General features: G+C 38.5%; 1 protein-coding gene across 1 annotated transcript in view; it reads left to right on the top strand.

Annotated features, from left to right (window-relative positions):
• The window catches only part of LRP2 (LDL receptor related protein 2), a 198384-nt gene that overhangs the window by 158473 nt on the left and 22043 nt on the right, over nt 1–17868 (top strand). The window contains exons 58-65 of the mRNA XM_070508061.1: nt 502–621; nt 1764–1880; nt 2613–2729; nt 3564–3701; nt 6134–6256; nt 10003–10131; nt 14764–14895; nt 16007–16138. Coding sequence (XP_070364162.1) covers nt 502–621; nt 1764–1880; nt 2613–2729; nt 3564–3701; nt 6134–6256; nt 10003–10131; nt 14764–14895; nt 16007–16138 — 1008 coding nt within the window. The remainder of the gene's footprint in view (nt 1–501; nt 622–1763; nt 1881–2612; nt 2730–3563; nt 3702–6133; nt 6257–10002; nt 10132–14763; nt 14896–16006; nt 16139–17868) is intronic.

Here is a 17868-nt window from a genome sequence, read left to right as displayed (position 1 = left end):
ATTCTGGCAACTAGGAAAGAATTTATGGATAAAAGGCCAAACAAATTAATGGAATTTGTCAAGATTAGGCATACGCTAACTTGAAATCAAAACGTCTATGAATATGTGTGTTAGATTTAGTTGGGAGAGAGGTAAGGAAAATAATGTTATTTTAATAATAACACTGAATCTAATCAGCTAAAGACAATGTGTTGGAAATGTTGTATTCGCTGGTGGCATCACTTAACTTCCTTTCTATGCCTTTGTTGTGAATTACAAGCCAGATACCAATTCATTTTTTGAACAGTTTCTACAAAAGAGAGTGGGTCTAGTTTCAAGCATTAGGATAGGTTCAGGTTAGCAAAAAGAGGAATTTGGCAGTGAATAGTGCTGGCATTCCTCTTTCTGGGAGTTTTGAGAATATGGTAGCATAATTCTCAGACTGTCTCGCAAGGAAGCCAGTACTATTTTGGTATTTCTTGACCATTGGCTTCTGAAGTCTTTGCAATGACTACTCTGCAGAGGAGATGACGTGTAACCCTGTGGGAGATTTCCGCTGTAAAAATCACCGCTGCATCCCTCTTCGCTGGAAATGTGACGGGCACAATGACTGTGGAGATCACTCAGATGAGGAAGACTGTGGTGAGTTCAGGATTCTCTCATCCTTATGTGCTCCCAGAGCTGTGATGTCTGCTCTTTGTCCTTAGTTCAACTGTCTATGCCATTCATCCTCAAAGGGTACGGCGACAGCTACTTGACATCTTGCTTTCTGCTGACTGGTACATTTCTACTTTTTCTTTAACTAAAGACATAAGCATCTCCTTCTGAGATGTTTATAATCAAGCTTTGGGAGGAGGATGTTTGCCCAAGTATATCGTTTGTCTGTTGAATTTATTTACACCCAACTTCTTTTTCCAAAAAGAACTTGAGCTGACTTACAATAAAGGACAAATATAGTAAAATAAATAGAATAGAAGCAGAAAATCAGAACCAAGAGAAGTACAGAAAGGAAAGGTGCTAATCCAAAGACCCTGCTTTTTAAGCTCTTGCCCCAAAATGGCCTTAATAGCAGATGAAAGAGAACTTGTATTTTGGATTGTCATCCTTCCTGGAATAGCTGACTATTTTAAGAGGTCTAATGGTCAAATGACAGGTCAGGTTTTAGTTCTTCTCTCCCAGTGAAGGTGCTGACTACAAGGAATTGGACAGGGAGGTCTTGGAAAGACAGTCAAAGGTTAGATACTTAGTCCTGAATAATTGAGTGTATTTTGAAAACAACTTTAATGAGGCCTAGGCCTGAACATACATCATTGACTCATGACATATGTCAAATTCAGAGGGACTAAAAAGAAATACATTCTAACTTTAGTCAGCTTTTGGATGTAAAAAATGAGAGAATAGAAAATTGAGAGAATCAGGATGCTGATTACACCTGCCAATATCAATCACCTAAAAACTTCTTATACAAAAGGGCAATCCAATTGGCAGTTTATTGTTTATAAGAAAGTTTATGTTGAATCCTATAGGAGGTTATCTAGAGTTTCATGAAATCAAGTTATCTTGAGATTAAATCACCTTTGGGCAAACCTCTTAATAAAGGCCATTCTTTACAGACTTAAAGTTGAGGTGGAAGGTCTATTTTTGGAGGATGGAGAGCCTGCCCAAGCAGATCTCTGGGATACAAGAGGGTGTTGGGTGCTGAGGGCACTTAAGATAACTCACAAGCCTGTCTCCTGTGTATGATTCCTGGTGCCCACTGATGGCCACGTGGCTTTCCTTTTCAGTCCCCCGAGAGTGCACAGAGAGTGAGTTTCGATGTGGTGATCAGAGCTGCATTCCCTCTCGACAGATCTGTGACCATTTTGATGACTGTGGGGACAACTCAGATGAGCGGGATTGCGGTAACTGTCAAAGTTTTTTGAGAGGCTTTCCATAGAGTCATGTACTAGGATCAGCATATTTGTACTTCAATTGAGTGTTTGTAAGGTTTTCTAGAGTAACGTGATTTTTGTGTAATTTGTTTAATATATAAACCATAGCATTAAACAGTACCTTCTGCTCTGTATTTTCTATGCTTTATCTTTAACTCATAGCAGTCTAGATCAATAGTAATAGTGGAAAATAGCAAGAGATTTTTTAAAAAATCTCATTTGAACTTAAAGATTTCCTAGGAGCAGACTTTAATCTGCATTGCCCTTCAAAAGAAAGTAAAAACATTGCTCTTCCTACTATTCTCCAGAAAGTGGCCCTAGTAGCTCCCTGGTGTAGAGGTCACAGGATTAGAATAGTAATCATAAACTCCAAGTAATTTTTATAACTCTTGACTGATTAAGGGTTGGATCTGAGAAAAATCAGCAAACATTCAAAGTTGGGGGATTGAGATTTCTGAGGAAAAACTTAAGAGCTAAAGATTATTTAATAGTGGAGAAATAGGTACTTCCATCTCCATATCTTAACAGGGAAGGTGTGAATTTTGAGAGTTCATTTACTCGCTAACGACAAGTTGTGGGTTTGCTGTGAGCCAGTCACGGGGTGTGGATAGGAATGTGATGGAGTACTTACAACACTCCATGGAGCTAATGCCTGTCTGAGAATGGAAAGGCCTTCTGAGAATGCCAATCTTTTCTCTTCAGACATGAGAACCTGCCATCCTGGGTATTTTCAGTGTAATAGTGGACACTGCATGCCTGATCAGCTGAAATGTGATGGATTCGCCGACTGTTTTGATTCTTCTGATGAAGCCGCTTGTCGTAAGTTGCTAGATACCTGTGGCACTGTTTATCTGAACCACCTCCCCCATCAGCCACCACTTCTTCGATTAAAAGGCCATAGGTATTTTCTCTTCAGCATTCATTGATAATGACCAGTTCACCTGAGATTTGAGTCACCATGTCCATATATTTCACAATAGTCATTCAAGCACTTTTCGTTAACAATATTGTGCATAGAGAATATATTAAGTATATGGACTAACCAAAGTATTTGTATATTATCAGTTATTATGCAAATCATTAATTCGATAAAAACATTGTGGATAAAAGAAGGATATTTGAGCAATGAATAAAGGGATATGAAGAACTTGGATGGGGTATTAGAACATACTGAATTTACAGCATTAGAAGTTTTCTGAATTGCATCATTGCATATGAAAAGTTATTTAAAAATGTAAAGACAACATGATCATTCACATTTTAATCTTTATGAATCACTCAATAAATATTAACTGTTGATGATTATCCATGGCAGATATCATTGATGATATGGTTGCCACATCTTAAAACCTGGTTTTAAAGAGACTATATAAATGGATGATGGGTAAAACCAGTGCTGATACAGCTGAAGAGTTGCACTTGCCTATAAAGAGGAAGTCCAGTGCTATCCACAGAATGACTCACGTCATTGAAAACTGAGCTTGGACCACTGTCTTAAGAAATATTCCATCGGAATTTCAGACAGTTTAATGCCACACTACATCTGAATGAATAAGGAAGAGCAGGCGATAGAGGAGAAATGGAAAGCTAGCTAGCTTTCCAAAACTAGTAACTTTTTCTAATAATTTGAATATGTTTTCTCCCCACCAACAGCCACTCGCTTTCCCAATGGTGCATACTGCCCGGCTACTGAATTTGAATGTAAAAATCATGTCTGTGTCCAGTTATCTTGGAAATGTGATGGGGACGACGACTGTGGTGATGGTTCTGATGAAGAACTTCATCTGTGCTGTAAGTGGGAGAGAAATAGAGTGAATGGGAATAGCATTGTCTGGCAAAATCTCAGTGTTTCTTATGTGGTGCATGTGATCCTGTAGGGCAGTTGTATACTTTTTGAGTACTGGACACATGATCTGCATGACTGTGATTTTACTTGGCCTTCTAGCTTAGTTCTTTCTTTGGAACATGAGAAAGTTGGGCAAACATCCATGGTTTTAAACATTTTATGGCCTTAGAAAACAATTTGTTCAAAAGAACTCTTATTTGGAAGTCCAACATGCATGCATAGAGGCAGATCTGTCGTGGTTGAAGTCTGACTAGGGTAGAGCTGTTGCACTTCTCCTGCTCCGGTCTACTTTCCGTGCTCCTCAAAGCACCTCCTCCAAACCCCTACAGCTTCTTAGAACACCTTTAGGAAATTTCAAGAGTAGTTAATCTATAAAGTCACTTCCCTTTACATTGTAATTCAAGGCCATCTAATTCCCTTCTGTTGTATGATGCATATTTATTTTTTTTAACCAGTGAATCTCAATTTGGGTATATATCAGAACCACTTGGGGAGAGGCGTTTCAAATCACATGCCCTGGCCCCACCCTAGGCTTAGACGTGATGAGCCAGAATCCCCAGGGATGGGACCTGGACAAACATATATTGGAAAAGCTCCTTAGCTTCAATTTAGTCTCCCGGTTGAGAACTACTGATTGGGGTTTGTTTCGATCCTGATCAAAGCCACATGCTTTGAGTCATAGGAGAGACACTAGGAAGTAGTTCTCAAAGTGTCATTGCTCTACTGGTTGAATCTGTATCACTTGAGAACTTGTTAGAAATGCAAATTCATGAGCCTACCCCAGACCTATCCAATCTGAATCTGTCGCAGTGGGGCCCAGAAATCTCTGTGTTAACAAGTCCTCCAAGTGGTCCTGATGCAAGCTAAAGGTTAAGAATTTTGTGTAAGTAAAAGCCCTCAACACAGGAGAAATCACCCCCAGAACCATCCCTGCTGGAGCTCTTGATTATCTCTCAGTCTGACTCAGCTGCAATTTGCTTCTGAAGTTCACGTCGCCTATTCCGTTGTTTCTTAGATTCATCGCTACTCATTTTTAGCCTGGGGGTTTGACTCTAGAAAATACTGTATCAGAGTATTTTCTTCCTTTCAGAGAACTTTAATTAGCGTACATTATATTTTCACAGTGGCATCCCAACCTTTTTCTTGCCACCTCTTTTCTTGTTAGGAACTAACCATGTTTTGTCTTGTTCTTAACTTGAGGCATCTTGAAAAATATCTTAAGCAAGTGTAACTTTCAAAGAAGTCCTCAGGAAGTTGCTTCCCTCTCTAAGACAAAGTGCCCATAGCTAATAAAATTAAACTTTGGAGAGGCAGAGACACAGCCACATTAGAAAGTGACCAACACGGTTTCATAATGTTGCACTTGCCTTTCACAGCAAATAATTCTTGCAGTAGTCCTATAAACAATACTTTGAACAACCAGCTCTTGGATCTAACTTTTTTACTCCAACCAACCTCATTACAAGTCTCTCCTCTTGCTCCCTGTGTGTGGTGCAAAGGCAGAAGGAAAATCAAACAGCTAAAGTTCTCCACGTGGAAGAAGAAAGAACACGTATGTGTGTTCAGTTTACCAAATTCATGGTACACGCATAGAGGACCAGGTCCCTGAACCAAACTAGTAAGGGAGCTGGGTTCTACCCTTGGGTTCCTTGCAGGTGCACAAGCATCAGCTAGAGATCTAACTCTGGACAACAGGTAAGTCAGGGTTTGATTGTGAGAAATCAACTTTAAATGTAAGAGGTGAGGGAATTCAGGAATGAAAGTCCATCATGGTGTAAAACCTTATGCTCTAGAGGTTTAGTGACAACTGCAGTCAGAGGGACAAACAATGGTCTTTTGGCTATTAGGATAAGAGTCCATGTGTGGTCCTGCCAGCTTCTCCAGCTTCATGATCCTCTCTAGCCTCATGGCCATCATTGTCCTCATTCCGTGGTCAGCCACAGAGACCTTTATTTGGGTCCAAATGCCTGCCATGTTCCCTCCTGACTCAGAATCTTCCCATGTGAAGCCTCTTCTGACCCCTCCTCCCCAAGATCTTCATCAGGCTCCCCCAGTAGATGCTTTCATAGCACATCTCCTTTGTGGCTCATATTACTGTTGTAACTGAATGGTTGATTTGTAAAGTCTGCCTCTCTGCTAGAATGAAAGTTCCCTGGGGACAAGGACTGTACCTTTCCTGTTCTGCATTGTACCTGGTGCCTAGCACAGTGCCGTGGTGTGTACTAGATACTCAAGATGTATTTGTGGATTGGTTAATCAAATGAGCAAATGAAAGGATGAATGAAGCAAGCCTAGCACTGGCTTGTGAGTGTTTTAGATATTGACACTTATGTTCTCCTCTTAACTTGTGCTTTTGTTTTTCCATCTTTCCTTTCAGTGAATGTTACCTGTGTATCACCAAACCGTTTCCGGTGTGACAACAATCGCTGTATTTATAGTCATGAGCTCTGTAACCAAATCGATGACTGTGGAGATGGAAGTGATGAGAAAAAGGAGAACTGTGAGCGAAAGTCAAAAGGGAGAAGGAAAAACTAAGGGCCCCAAATTGTTTGCTGTTTGCAAAATGGACCTCTGGGATTACAGTTTGTTCTATAGAGGCTCACACTGTACCTCTGGCTGCAGATCTCTGCTGACATAATTCTTTACAAGACTCTATAAACACACACATTGACTCAGATGCAACCCTTCCCTGCTTATTCCTATCTCACTTGAGCCAGATGTTGGCAGGTCCCTCCATTTTTAGTCTTGGTTTAAGCATTCAATAAGCTTTTCTTTCCTCTTTTCTCTTAAGAAAATGAAAACAAACACTACATACTGGTTGAGTCACTCTACAAATTAATGGTTTATTTATTTTCAAAGATGGGGTTTGGTCCCTCTTCAGCCTAGAGTTACTAATTGTTAACCTAGGGATGTCAACTTCTCAATGCCCAGATGAAAAGATCACACTAATTAAGGCAGCACTGGTGTTAGCAGAGCTTGTCTAATATCCTTTTTCAAAATGAACTTTCATTTCCCAGAAGAGAAAAATGATGGATTATTTTAAGATAGAAGTTTCAAACAGGCTGCATTTAATGTTTTAGATATTGAAAAATCTGTGCTTCTCCATTTTGAGAATGTTTTATAATCTGTCCATTGAAGGAGAGAGTTGATTAATTTTCTGGACAATTGAATTTACCCAGAAAGAGTCTGTTAGGAAAATTATTTTCCCTGACTCCAATTCCCTTTTTTTTCCCATAAGGATATTATCTGGGAAAATTTAGATAAATGTCTGAATCTTCTCTTTTCCATCTCTTGTATTGTTGTGGCCTTAGATTGCTCAAGGCCAACTCTCATCTCTGAGGGGGCTGTGTGTCAGGAGGTCTTTGACACTATTGCAGTGTTCACGTTTGTACCCCTCTCCCCTTCTTTTTGTCGGAGATGAAACTGTGGTTCATATAACATTGTTAATAGGTTTATTTGAGGCATAGCACAAAAGGATGAAAACCCAGAAATAAAGCCTCAAAAAAAAATTTGAGCAGGTTTCTCCTTCCCCTCCTCTCTTTCCATTTCCCCTGTTACTAATGCCATTTTTTTAAACACAATTTTCTTTAATTTAAAAAAGGGTAGGGTTCTGGCCCCATGGCGAGTGGTTAAGTTTGCGCACTCAGCTTCCACGGCCCAGGGTTTCACCAATTCGGTTCCTGGGTGCGGACATGGCATCGCTCATCAGGCCATGCTGAGGCTGTGTCCCACACAGCACAACCAGAAGGACCTACACCAGAATATACACCCGTGTGCTGGGGGACTTTGGGGAGAAGAAGAAAATTAAAAAAGAAGAAAATTGGTGATAATGTTAGCTGAGGTGCCAATCTTAAAAAAAAAAAATTTAGAAAAAGCTTGTATGTGCTTACACACACACACACGAAGGTGATACAGATAGACATAAAAAACTGATTTGAAATCTCACCACCTGGAGAAAATACTGCTAACATTTACATCCTTAAATCTTCATGTGTATGATATCAATTTAGGGATATATGTATATATGGAATCTATTATACATATTGCCTTGTAAACATATTTAAAAAAAATTTAAGTTGCATAGAATTGCATTTGTCATTTTTAATATTTTTAATACCCATTTTTTTGTTTTTGTATTTGTTTTTTTTATTGAGGTAGCACTGGTTTGTAACATTATATAAATTTCGGGTGTACGTCATTATATTTTGACTTCTGCATAGACTGCATCATGTTCACCACCAAAAGTCTAGTTGCCATCTGTTGCCATATACATGTGAGGTTTACCCCTTTTGCCCTCCCCCTGTCCCCTTCCCCTCTGGTAACCACTAGTCTGTTCTCTGCGTCTCTGTGTTTGTTTGTTTGTTTATCTTCCACATATGAGTGAAATCAGATGGCATTTGGCTTTCTCTGTCTGACTTACTTTGCTTAGCATAATACCGTCAAGGTCCGTCCATGTCGTCACAAATGTCAAGATTTCATCTTTTTTATGGAGCAAGACAATTGTAGCACGTGGTCAAATCTGAGAGTAGAAAGAAGGGGTAGTACACTTTTATTCTTCCTGAGGAGCGGGATGTTAGTTAGAGAAAGCACTCCTAGCCATCACAATGGACAAACTGTAACATTTCAATGGCTTAAGACAGCAGAGGTTGATTTCTCCTTCACGTAAAGTTTGATCAAGGTCAGGCAGCCCTCCTCTGTCCTGTAATTATGCCATCTGGAACACGTAGTCTTCAAGGTTGCCGGGACAGGAGAAGAGAGAAATGGAGAAGGCACACAGGTTCTTAATTTCCTGGGCCTGGAAGTGACAGACGCTGCGCCAGGTCACAGTCCTTTGGTTGGAACTAGTCACATGGCCCCAATCTAACTGTAAGGGAGACTGGAAAACATAGTGAATACCAATTATTTCTACCCCAATTTACCCTTGTGTCACTAAACATCTCCTTACACTTATCTTCCCATCCTTAGAAGACCCTTAACCCCTTCCCAAGGGACGTGACTAATAGTCCCATTCAGTAACTGAAATCTGGAACTCTGGATCATAGGCATTAGTCATGCCATCCGTTCCAGATGTGGTTCCTCTTGGTCTGGCGACCCATAAACTAATAGACTAGCTTTATTTATGCCCCCTGACCCCAGGAGACAGTGGTAGAACTGGGGAAGCATAATTCTCGTGGGGGAAGAAAGAATTAGAGACATTGCAATCACCAGTCTGTAGCAATTCTGAAATGCCACTGGGATAAGGTGACACAGGTTGTCCCAGGATAGTCCTGATTTATGTCTGTTGCCCTGGTGGCTTTATTAATAGTACTGCTTTCACTCTCAAAAGCATACTGACTGGTGGTTCGTCATGCACCTTTGTCTCAACTGATTGTCAGTTACATTCAGGCTATCTAGAAAAATTGATGGGCAGTCATTTCATCCAAATAAGAGGTTTTACTGGGCCTTTGTGTCTCAAAGCCTTTTAAACTCACGACTCTTACTGTTTGGGATCTAAATGCAACTGGCTTTTCCCACGCAGCAAATTTATGGACTTTATTTTCTTTAATTTCTACTTGTAAATCAACCAGTTCTTCCCTGAGCTTATCTCTTTCTTATAGATCTTGCCAAACTCAGGTAATGGCAAGCAATGCACACTTACTAACATTCTGTTTTCCAGTCTCTTTCCCTAGATTGGAAGTTCGGTAAGCAAGTGGTCTACTTTCCAATTTTTCCAAGCTTTGCCAGATGCTTTGCCATTACATAACACAGGTCTCTGTCTTTCCTGCCTCCAATAGCGCTTTCCTTATTACTTGCCTCCTCACTGTGAAACCAGTGCCAAATATTTTAGGTTTTCTTATGAAAGTACCCTACTTATATATTACCCAGGGTAATTAATATTAGCTGCCAACAAATTCCAAACTCTCAGCGATGTGATGTAACAGAGACTTATTTATCACTCATGTGAAGGCCAATGCAGCTTGCACAGCCGTCCTTCGTCTTGTAGCTCAGCCACCTGAACACATGGCTTCCAAGGTTGCCAAAGCAGGAAGGCACGTGGGTTTTTAATTGCTTCAGCCTGCGATATCACTTCCAACTCATAATGCATTGTACAGAACTAGTCACGTGGTCCCAACCTAACTGCAAGGGAGACTGGATAATGCAGGGAAACACAGGCTTATTTGGGAGAAATAAGTGTCTCTGCCACAGAGGGAAGCATCTTGTTTCACAGAAGAATAAGTTTGACTTTAACTTGTTCTTAAATTATAGGTGCAGATCCGACCCCTAGACCTTGTAAAGAAGATGAATTTAAGTGTAGCAATGGACATTGCATTTCACAGCACCTGGTGTGTGATGATTTTGATGACTGTGGTGACCATTTTGATGAAACAGGTTGCAGTAAGTAAATACTTTGTTCATACTTTGTTGTAGTGACTCAGATTTACCTAATGACAGCACGCAATAACATAACGTAGTTGATAATGACATATTTCTCTTTAATTTATTTTGTGCTCTGAAGTGCAGTCCAGCCCATAACTACCTGTTATTGAGCACTTATTCTATACCAGAAGTTGTGCTAAACACTACATAAGGTATCTCGTTTCATCCTTGTAATGATCCTATGAGTTAGGTATTCTTTCTCTCGCACGCATGCTCTCTCTTAAACACGTGAGGAAGCTGGCTTAGAGGTTAAATATATTGGCCATGTCTTTCTGCCATTAAGAGGTTGAGTCGGGATTTGAGCTCTCACCTACCTCGCTGCAGAGCACATCCCCTTCTCGGTTTACTAGGTGCCTCTTGGGACCTTAAAGCTATGTATTTTGTCTATTAGTCTGCACATTTTTTCATCTTAAGCAAAATGCAGTATCCTTGCACTTAGGGGAAGAGCTTCTAAGGGATGGAAATGTCACAGTGGACCTTGGAAGGAACATTTATTTTTATGTTTAAAGTAGAGGGGGGACTTTGTGTAGGAAAAGGATGATGAACATAACCAAGGGATGATTCTAGCTCAATTCTGTGATGGAAGTGTTGGAATGACATGCTAAAAATTCACACCTTTATAGTCCTTTATAGCTCCTATGAAATGTTTTCACATACGTTATCTAATTTGTCACCCAGCTTAGCCCCAGTGGATCACTGTTATGATGCCTATCTTTATAATAATAAATCTTAGAGAGCTCAAGTAACTTGCTTGAGGTCACACAGAGTGGCAGAGGCAGAATTTGAACAGTCCTGTGACTCCAGGCTAGGAGGGCTGGCCTCTAGTTCCTCTGCCATGAGCTGTGCCACTTTGGGTGCCTACTGATGTCTTTAGCCCTCAGTCTCTTCACAGGAAAAAGGAGGGAGTTCTTCTACCTTGAGGAGCCTGTGACTTAGTCGCTTTAGTTAGCTCCATGTGCTTTCAACTTCTTGGGCTTTAATCATTTTTTTTCCGAGGCATCCCAGGGATTTCCCAGCAACTTTTCTCCTGTGGGTTACAAAGGAAGATGAATAACCAGCCATATTGAATTGATTTGCCATTTATTTCACACACTTTCTCAGCAAGGCTTGGAGTTTTTGACATAATAAAATGAGTTAATTAAATATTTAAAAAGCTTGAACATGACAGGATTTGCAAAACTGGATGGTGGATTTGGGTCCTGATGCCCAGAGACTAATATATGATTGGTTCCAGGTGTCTGGAGTGTTTCCAAGTTGGGCTTGGGTCAAACATTGGTTTGTCTTTTAGCTGCCCATGCCAATTAAAAGGCTTAAAATTGACTATAGTGCTTTTTAATTCAAATTACATTTAATTAAAAGCAGGGTTTATTTAAAGGAAACAAGTAGCACAGACATTAATTTAGGTATGGAAGCAGCATTTCTTTTCAGATATTCACATTTCAGATAAGTGGAAATGTGATATGGACTTCAGTCTTACTGCAGTGGGCTAATAATTTGGCCGAGACATAGAATTCTTACTTAAAATACCAATTCTTGGGTGCTGCTAATCCACTTGCCTTTCTTTTCTTTTCCTTTTCCTCCTTCTTCTTCTCCTTTTTCTTTTAAACAGGATCACTGATGTTGTTTGTTTTTTAAAAAAGTTTGCTTTTTAAAAAATATTTTAAAATCAGGAAAGGAAAGACATTAACTTTTTCTAGCAGCTTTGAGGTATAAAGGAAAGAAGTTAACTTCAGATTGCAAATATGATTTATGTGATTATAAAGGTGATTGACTTGCTGTTTCTCTGGTAGTTCTTATTCTTTCTTCGTAAAATGAATATAAAGTGTCTCTTTTATAAATAGAGTATCTCTGGGTTGAGGGAATCTGATGTTATATGGATTAAAATGCTGATTGTTTTCAAACGAAAGAAGTCCTCAAATTTGAGGAAGAAGCTCATAATACTGTGTGGTTTCTGCTCTTGTTAAGGACTCTTGCTTTACAAGAGTACACCTCACTCAGCAGAGCACTTGGTCCAGAAATTTTTACCTCCTGGGACCTCTAATCATAGTATAGATTTTAGAGCTGGGAGGAGATTACAGAGCCTAACTATGCACATGAGACTCAGAGAGGTTATTTGACTGGCTCAAGGCTATTCAGGTTAATAAAAATAGTTCACATTTATTGAGTAATGATAGGAGACGTCATTACCAACCTTACAGAAAGTTAGAAGATGATAGAGAATGCTATGAGAAACTTTATGCCAACAAATTAGACACTTTAGGTGAAATAGTCAAATTTTTAGAAAGACAAAATGCTGAAACTGGCTCAAGAAGAAATAGAAAATCTTAATAGACTTATTTAGCAATATGTCCTTGTTAAGAGCTCAGACTAAACCTTTATTATAAGGCTTTTATGTATATGGATTTTTTTTTTTTTAAAGATTGGCACCTGAGCTAAGAACTCTTGCCAATCTTCTTTTTTTTTTTCTTTCTGCTTTCTCTCCCTAAATCCCCTCAGTATATAGTTGTATATTTTAGTTGTGGGTCCTTCTAGCTGTGGTGCGTGGGACACCACCTCAACGTGGCCTGATGAGTGGCGCCATGTCCGTGCCCAGGATCCGAACCAGCGAAACCCTGGGCCACCGTAGTGGAGCGCGCGAACTTAACCACTCGGCCATGGGGCCATATATGGCTTTGAAGTATGAACTGCAAGGGGAGCATTCCATTGAATGTCATTGTGCTTTATTTTGTGGTTATTTTTCTTTTTCGAAACTCAGTGTTTTTAGTCCATTCAAACTACATATACTTTTGTCATCATTGTACCCTAAGAGACCCTGAAAAGTGATTAAGTTTACCTCTTTGCCTACTGTAGAAAACAGATAGATATAAATATATTTTTATTTGAAAGAATTGAGCCAGGAGATACCACAGTCTCTTTAGCTAAAATATTCAGAAGGCTGTGACCAAGAGATATTTCATTTGAGAAATAGATGAAGCTTGAATTCCTTACAGAGATAACCACCACCCCCAACCCTACCCCCCTTATCACTCGCTATCTATGTTCATCTTTGTCAGCTTTCCTGTAAGACCTAGGTTTAGGGGTAGATGGAGACTCAGGATAAAAGAAGAAAACTGACAAGAATGACAAGAATGAAAGGCAGATGGTTTGGACAGATATTGGCAGAGACAAGAACTGGGGGCAATGATGAGCAAATGAAGTGTCTGGGTGGAGTCTGAGCTATTAAAAGTCTGCCCTGGAGCATCTGGACACCAGAACAACAGAGATAACAAGGGTCATTCATATGGGCTCTGCGAAAATAAACTATTGGTTGAATTATTTTTTTTACGAGAAAAGTTATAAAATCCAGGAAATATATTAATACTCAAAAGTAAAAATCACTTGAATCACATCACTAAGTGAAAACTAATCTTAAAGTTTGGTGTACTTCTGTTGTATTTTTTGCACATAAATGTGCAAAAATATTTCTTAATATTTAAAAAATTTTAAAGAAATATCCTATACTAAATAGTGTTACAATCTTTTTTCTCCATTTTTACTATAGATATTTCCCATGTTAAAGTATTGTTTGAGACCATGAATTTAATGATTACACAGCAATTAATTATGTAGATGATCATAACATTGATTCTAAGATACATATTTATTTTCACATTTTAACATCTCTGAAATCAGGACGCATCTTACAATTGATAACGTGTCGTATGTAAGTCCTAAAGTTTTTCTGTTTTAGTGTTACATAAAAATAGTACATCAGTGGCATCTTAGATTTGATAAAATACAGTATACCATAATTTATTTCCTATTGTTGAATGTACATTCAAGATGTTTCAAAAATTTTCTCATTATTAATAATGTTATACCTTAAACATAAATCATAACATATATTTTTTATTCCTTCTTGAGGAAAAATTTATTAACGCGGAATAACTGGGTAAAAGAGTATGAATATTTTTAAAGTCCTTGATACGTACTTGTTGCAAAATTCCTTTCCAGGTATGCCAGTTTATGGTTCTAATAGCAGTTGTATGACTTACGATTATACGTGGCCAACACTTGATTATATCTCTATCTCTATCTATCTATCCATCTCAGTTGGTCAGTGTCAGACAAATTATACTCTTCTTTAACTTTATAGTCTCCTCCTATTTGTTACTTTGTTCTAACCTGTATCACTGTCCTTTATGTACACACACACACACACACACACACACACATACACACACACACACAATAGGATTAGGATTAAAGATAGTGGAGCAGATGATGACAGCTATACAGAGCCTCTGGCTTCATAGTCCTGGAGTCCAGAATTGGATGTTCTGAGGGTGAGCCTGACAGTGCTGAGTATGATGAGAAAATTGCCTCAAAGATCTAACATTACATACAGTTGTGTAAATGGCGTTCAGGCCATTACCAGATATCTGAATAGAGAGGCCCCTGATCCTCTACATAGGGTTATGGAAAGGGGTCATCTCAAGATTTCCTATAGTTGGCTGTGGGTATGTGTTCCTTCTGATACACCACCTGACTGTATTTTTGGCTGACTTGGTTTATACCTTTCATTTGTAATGCTGGAATTTTGTTTTTCAGATACAGGAAAAGAAAGATCATGTGCTGAGAATCTATGTGAACATAATTGTACCCAATTAAAGGAAGGAGGATTTATCTGCACCTGTAGACCTGGATTCAAAGCCAGTACTTTGGACAGAAACTCTTGTGATGGTAGAGTACATTTCCTCCAATTTCTGTTAGGAGAACCTTGTACTTTTTAGGTTCTCCACTCATTCGCTTTTATTAAACCACTGTTTAATTCTCTTAATGGGGCTAAACTCATGGTTCTAGTTCATTAAAATACTCAGGTACACCAATAATTTAATGTTAGAGGGTGATGATCAGTTCTGAATGAGGTTGTTAACTATACATTCCTGATGTCTATAACCAATGATGGCAAGTATCAAGATCTATTTTCCTCATTAAATTCTTGGGTCATGAAAAAAACCAAAACATTTGGATGCCAATTGCTTTTTTTCCATGCTCTGTTACCACTGCCTCCCAGAGCAATGGGCAGATAGCCCATCATCTGTAATGTCTGTGGAATTGATATGATTTATGAAGGTCTCGGTGCTGATGGCTGCTTATTGTATCAATGTGTGAGATGGAATTTTTTTTTTAACAAACACGAGTCTAACTTTCTTCATCTGAAGCTAAACAACACATATTTATTACGCATCTACTTATGTCAGACGTAAGTGCGTTCTAAGGTATGGAGTCAGAAGGTATCTAATCAAGAGAGCAAGTGATAAGTATGCTTTTCAGTGTCTTTTATTATTTGAATTTACTGTTTCTAACTCATTATGTGCTATACTCGGATGACTGGAACAGTTCTTTTGGAAGCTGAAGCTTTAGAACTCAGTTGAAAAACCAGAGCAATGACTCCCATTCCTGAAGCTAGTTAGCAGAAGGGAATTGGTTTCAAACAACAACACAACAGCTGCTTCCTGAAAGGGGCAATCTTGTTCTGCTGTTGTACAGAGTCAAACTATTTCAGTGTAAACTCTGTCTTCATCGCTTACCAGCTTTGGGACTTAGGGTTTAATAGTAGTCCATACCTCATAGGATCTTTTTGGAAGAATAAATGAGGAAAAGACATGAAAAGCATGTGAAACAGTATCTGAAAGTTGGTAAGTGTTCCACAAATGTTGGTATCATTGCTTATTTTCATCTGCAATCTTCTCGGTCCTAATTGCTTATGAATGTGGATTTAAATAGAAGCAGGGTCTCTAAGGAATGGATGGAAGCAGATGTTGCATATTTGGTTTTATTTTGCCTACAGACATCAACGAATGTGAGCAATTTGGGGTTTGTCCCCAGAACTGCCACAATACCAAAGGAAGTTATGAATGTTCCTGTGCCCAAGGCTTCAAGTCTATGGGTGATGACTATGGAAAACGGTGCGCAGCTGATGGTATGATGGGTTCATGTCATGATTAATTGACTTTCGGAGAAATAAATGCTGAGGAGTACAATATACCAGAAAACAAACTTTAGACTCTCAGAGTCTTATTTTTAATTCACCAGTTACTTTTCTTTCAACACTCATCCAGTCTCCTCTTTCCCTTCCTCTGGTAGATTAAAACAATAACTACAATCCCCCAACAAATACATACGAATTAAAACAAGAGTTAGATGTTATAGAGCTTATTATTCTGGCCTTAGCCTCTTGTCCACCTTGGTAAAAACTTCAAAAAGTGGACAAGACGACACTCTCCAGAAGATTCAAACAAGAAAACTTGCCTATAGTTTGGTTGTCAATGGAAGGCAGTTGATGAATCCCTCTGGCTCCCACTGCACTGCCATCAAGGTGTGAGGCCCTCTAATCCAAGGTGGGCCACAAACAACAGTCACACTCAATTGGGCCAAATCAAAGATGCTGTTGAGGTATCCCTTTATATCATTTATGGACTACTGATGACAGACAGAAAGAGCCTGGCTTATTCGTGACTCCAGTCATTAGCTCTACATTTTAAGTTAATGCCAGTATCTGAGAATCAGGCCTGATAGAAAGCAGTAGTTAGCATTAGATAGAAATGACAAAAGAGAAAGACTATAAATTAGAAGTCTTACAGTCCAAATTTCCAGAGGTCTAACCTAAAACCAGCATATCTCAGTTAAAATGTATAGGTCTTAATGATCTTACAGATTTGAATTTTAAGTTTGTATTAGAGTTTAAGGAACTTGATAAGAAAATAGCATTTTATTTTTCAAATTAAGAGTAAAAAAGCTGTTCAGTTTCTTCATACAAATTGGACTTTTAAAGCATACATTTGATTGGCATACTTAAATATTTTACTGTCCAAACATTTTTGACACTGAGTGAAAACTAGGGTAAAGGCATTTGAACAGTTGGCTTGGTGATTAAGCCGCAAATTAAAAATGGTTTAAATCTTTTAACTAAGATAACTGAAATAAATTAGAATATTCATATAAAACATAATGTCAAGATAGAAGAAATGTATAAAATGAACTTTCAAAAGCTACTTAAATTAGATTTGATTGACATTATGAAAGTAAATTACATTTAAATAATTCTAGATAATGCATCCCAGGATGAGTCACCATTTACATAGCTGCTTTAAGTAAAAAAATTTTTAAAAAACCAAGAGCAAGCTGTTTTTTGTTATTAGCTAGAAGCTAAATTGGGTCGTGGTGCTGATTACCTGCTCTAAGAATCATAAAATCTGTCATTAAGACAGAGTAAAGAATGTAGACTTTCTGGAATACTTTTAGTAAGCTTATACATATTGCATTTCTACTGTGAGACCGAATGTCTACAATCGTGTCTATTTTATTGTCAGTGAATAAAGAGAAAAATCAATGGAAAAGAGGATGCTATCTAGGGGTCTCAGCATTTCCTTGCTCTAAACTTTTTCCCACTGACAACAGAGAATAAAGAACTGAGAAGATCCCTAAGAGAAATGTTAGCTTTCCACCTGAAATGGCGATGAGAATGTCCACAGTTATGGATTTTGCAACCCAGTTGGATAGTTAGCTCTCTTCATTAGCAGAGATTGTCAGACTCCTATAAAAACTCATTTTTGTTTAAAGAGGGAGAGGATTCCTGCTATTTTATATCCTACTGTATACCAAAAAAAAAAAAAATTCAGCCAGAATTCAAACAGTAAAGCTTCCTTTGTT

The sequence above is a fragment of the Equus asinus genome, chromosome 4 (assembly GCF_041296235.1).
Source record: "Equus asinus isolate D_3611 breed Donkey chromosome 4, EquAss-T2T_v2, whole genome shotgun sequence".
Classification (NCBI taxonomy): Eukaryota; Metazoa; Chordata; class Mammalia; order Perissodactyla; family Equidae; genus Equus; species Equus asinus.
The sequence above is the reverse complement of the archived record's forward strand: the minus strand, read 5'-3'. Positions and strand labels throughout refer to the sequence as shown.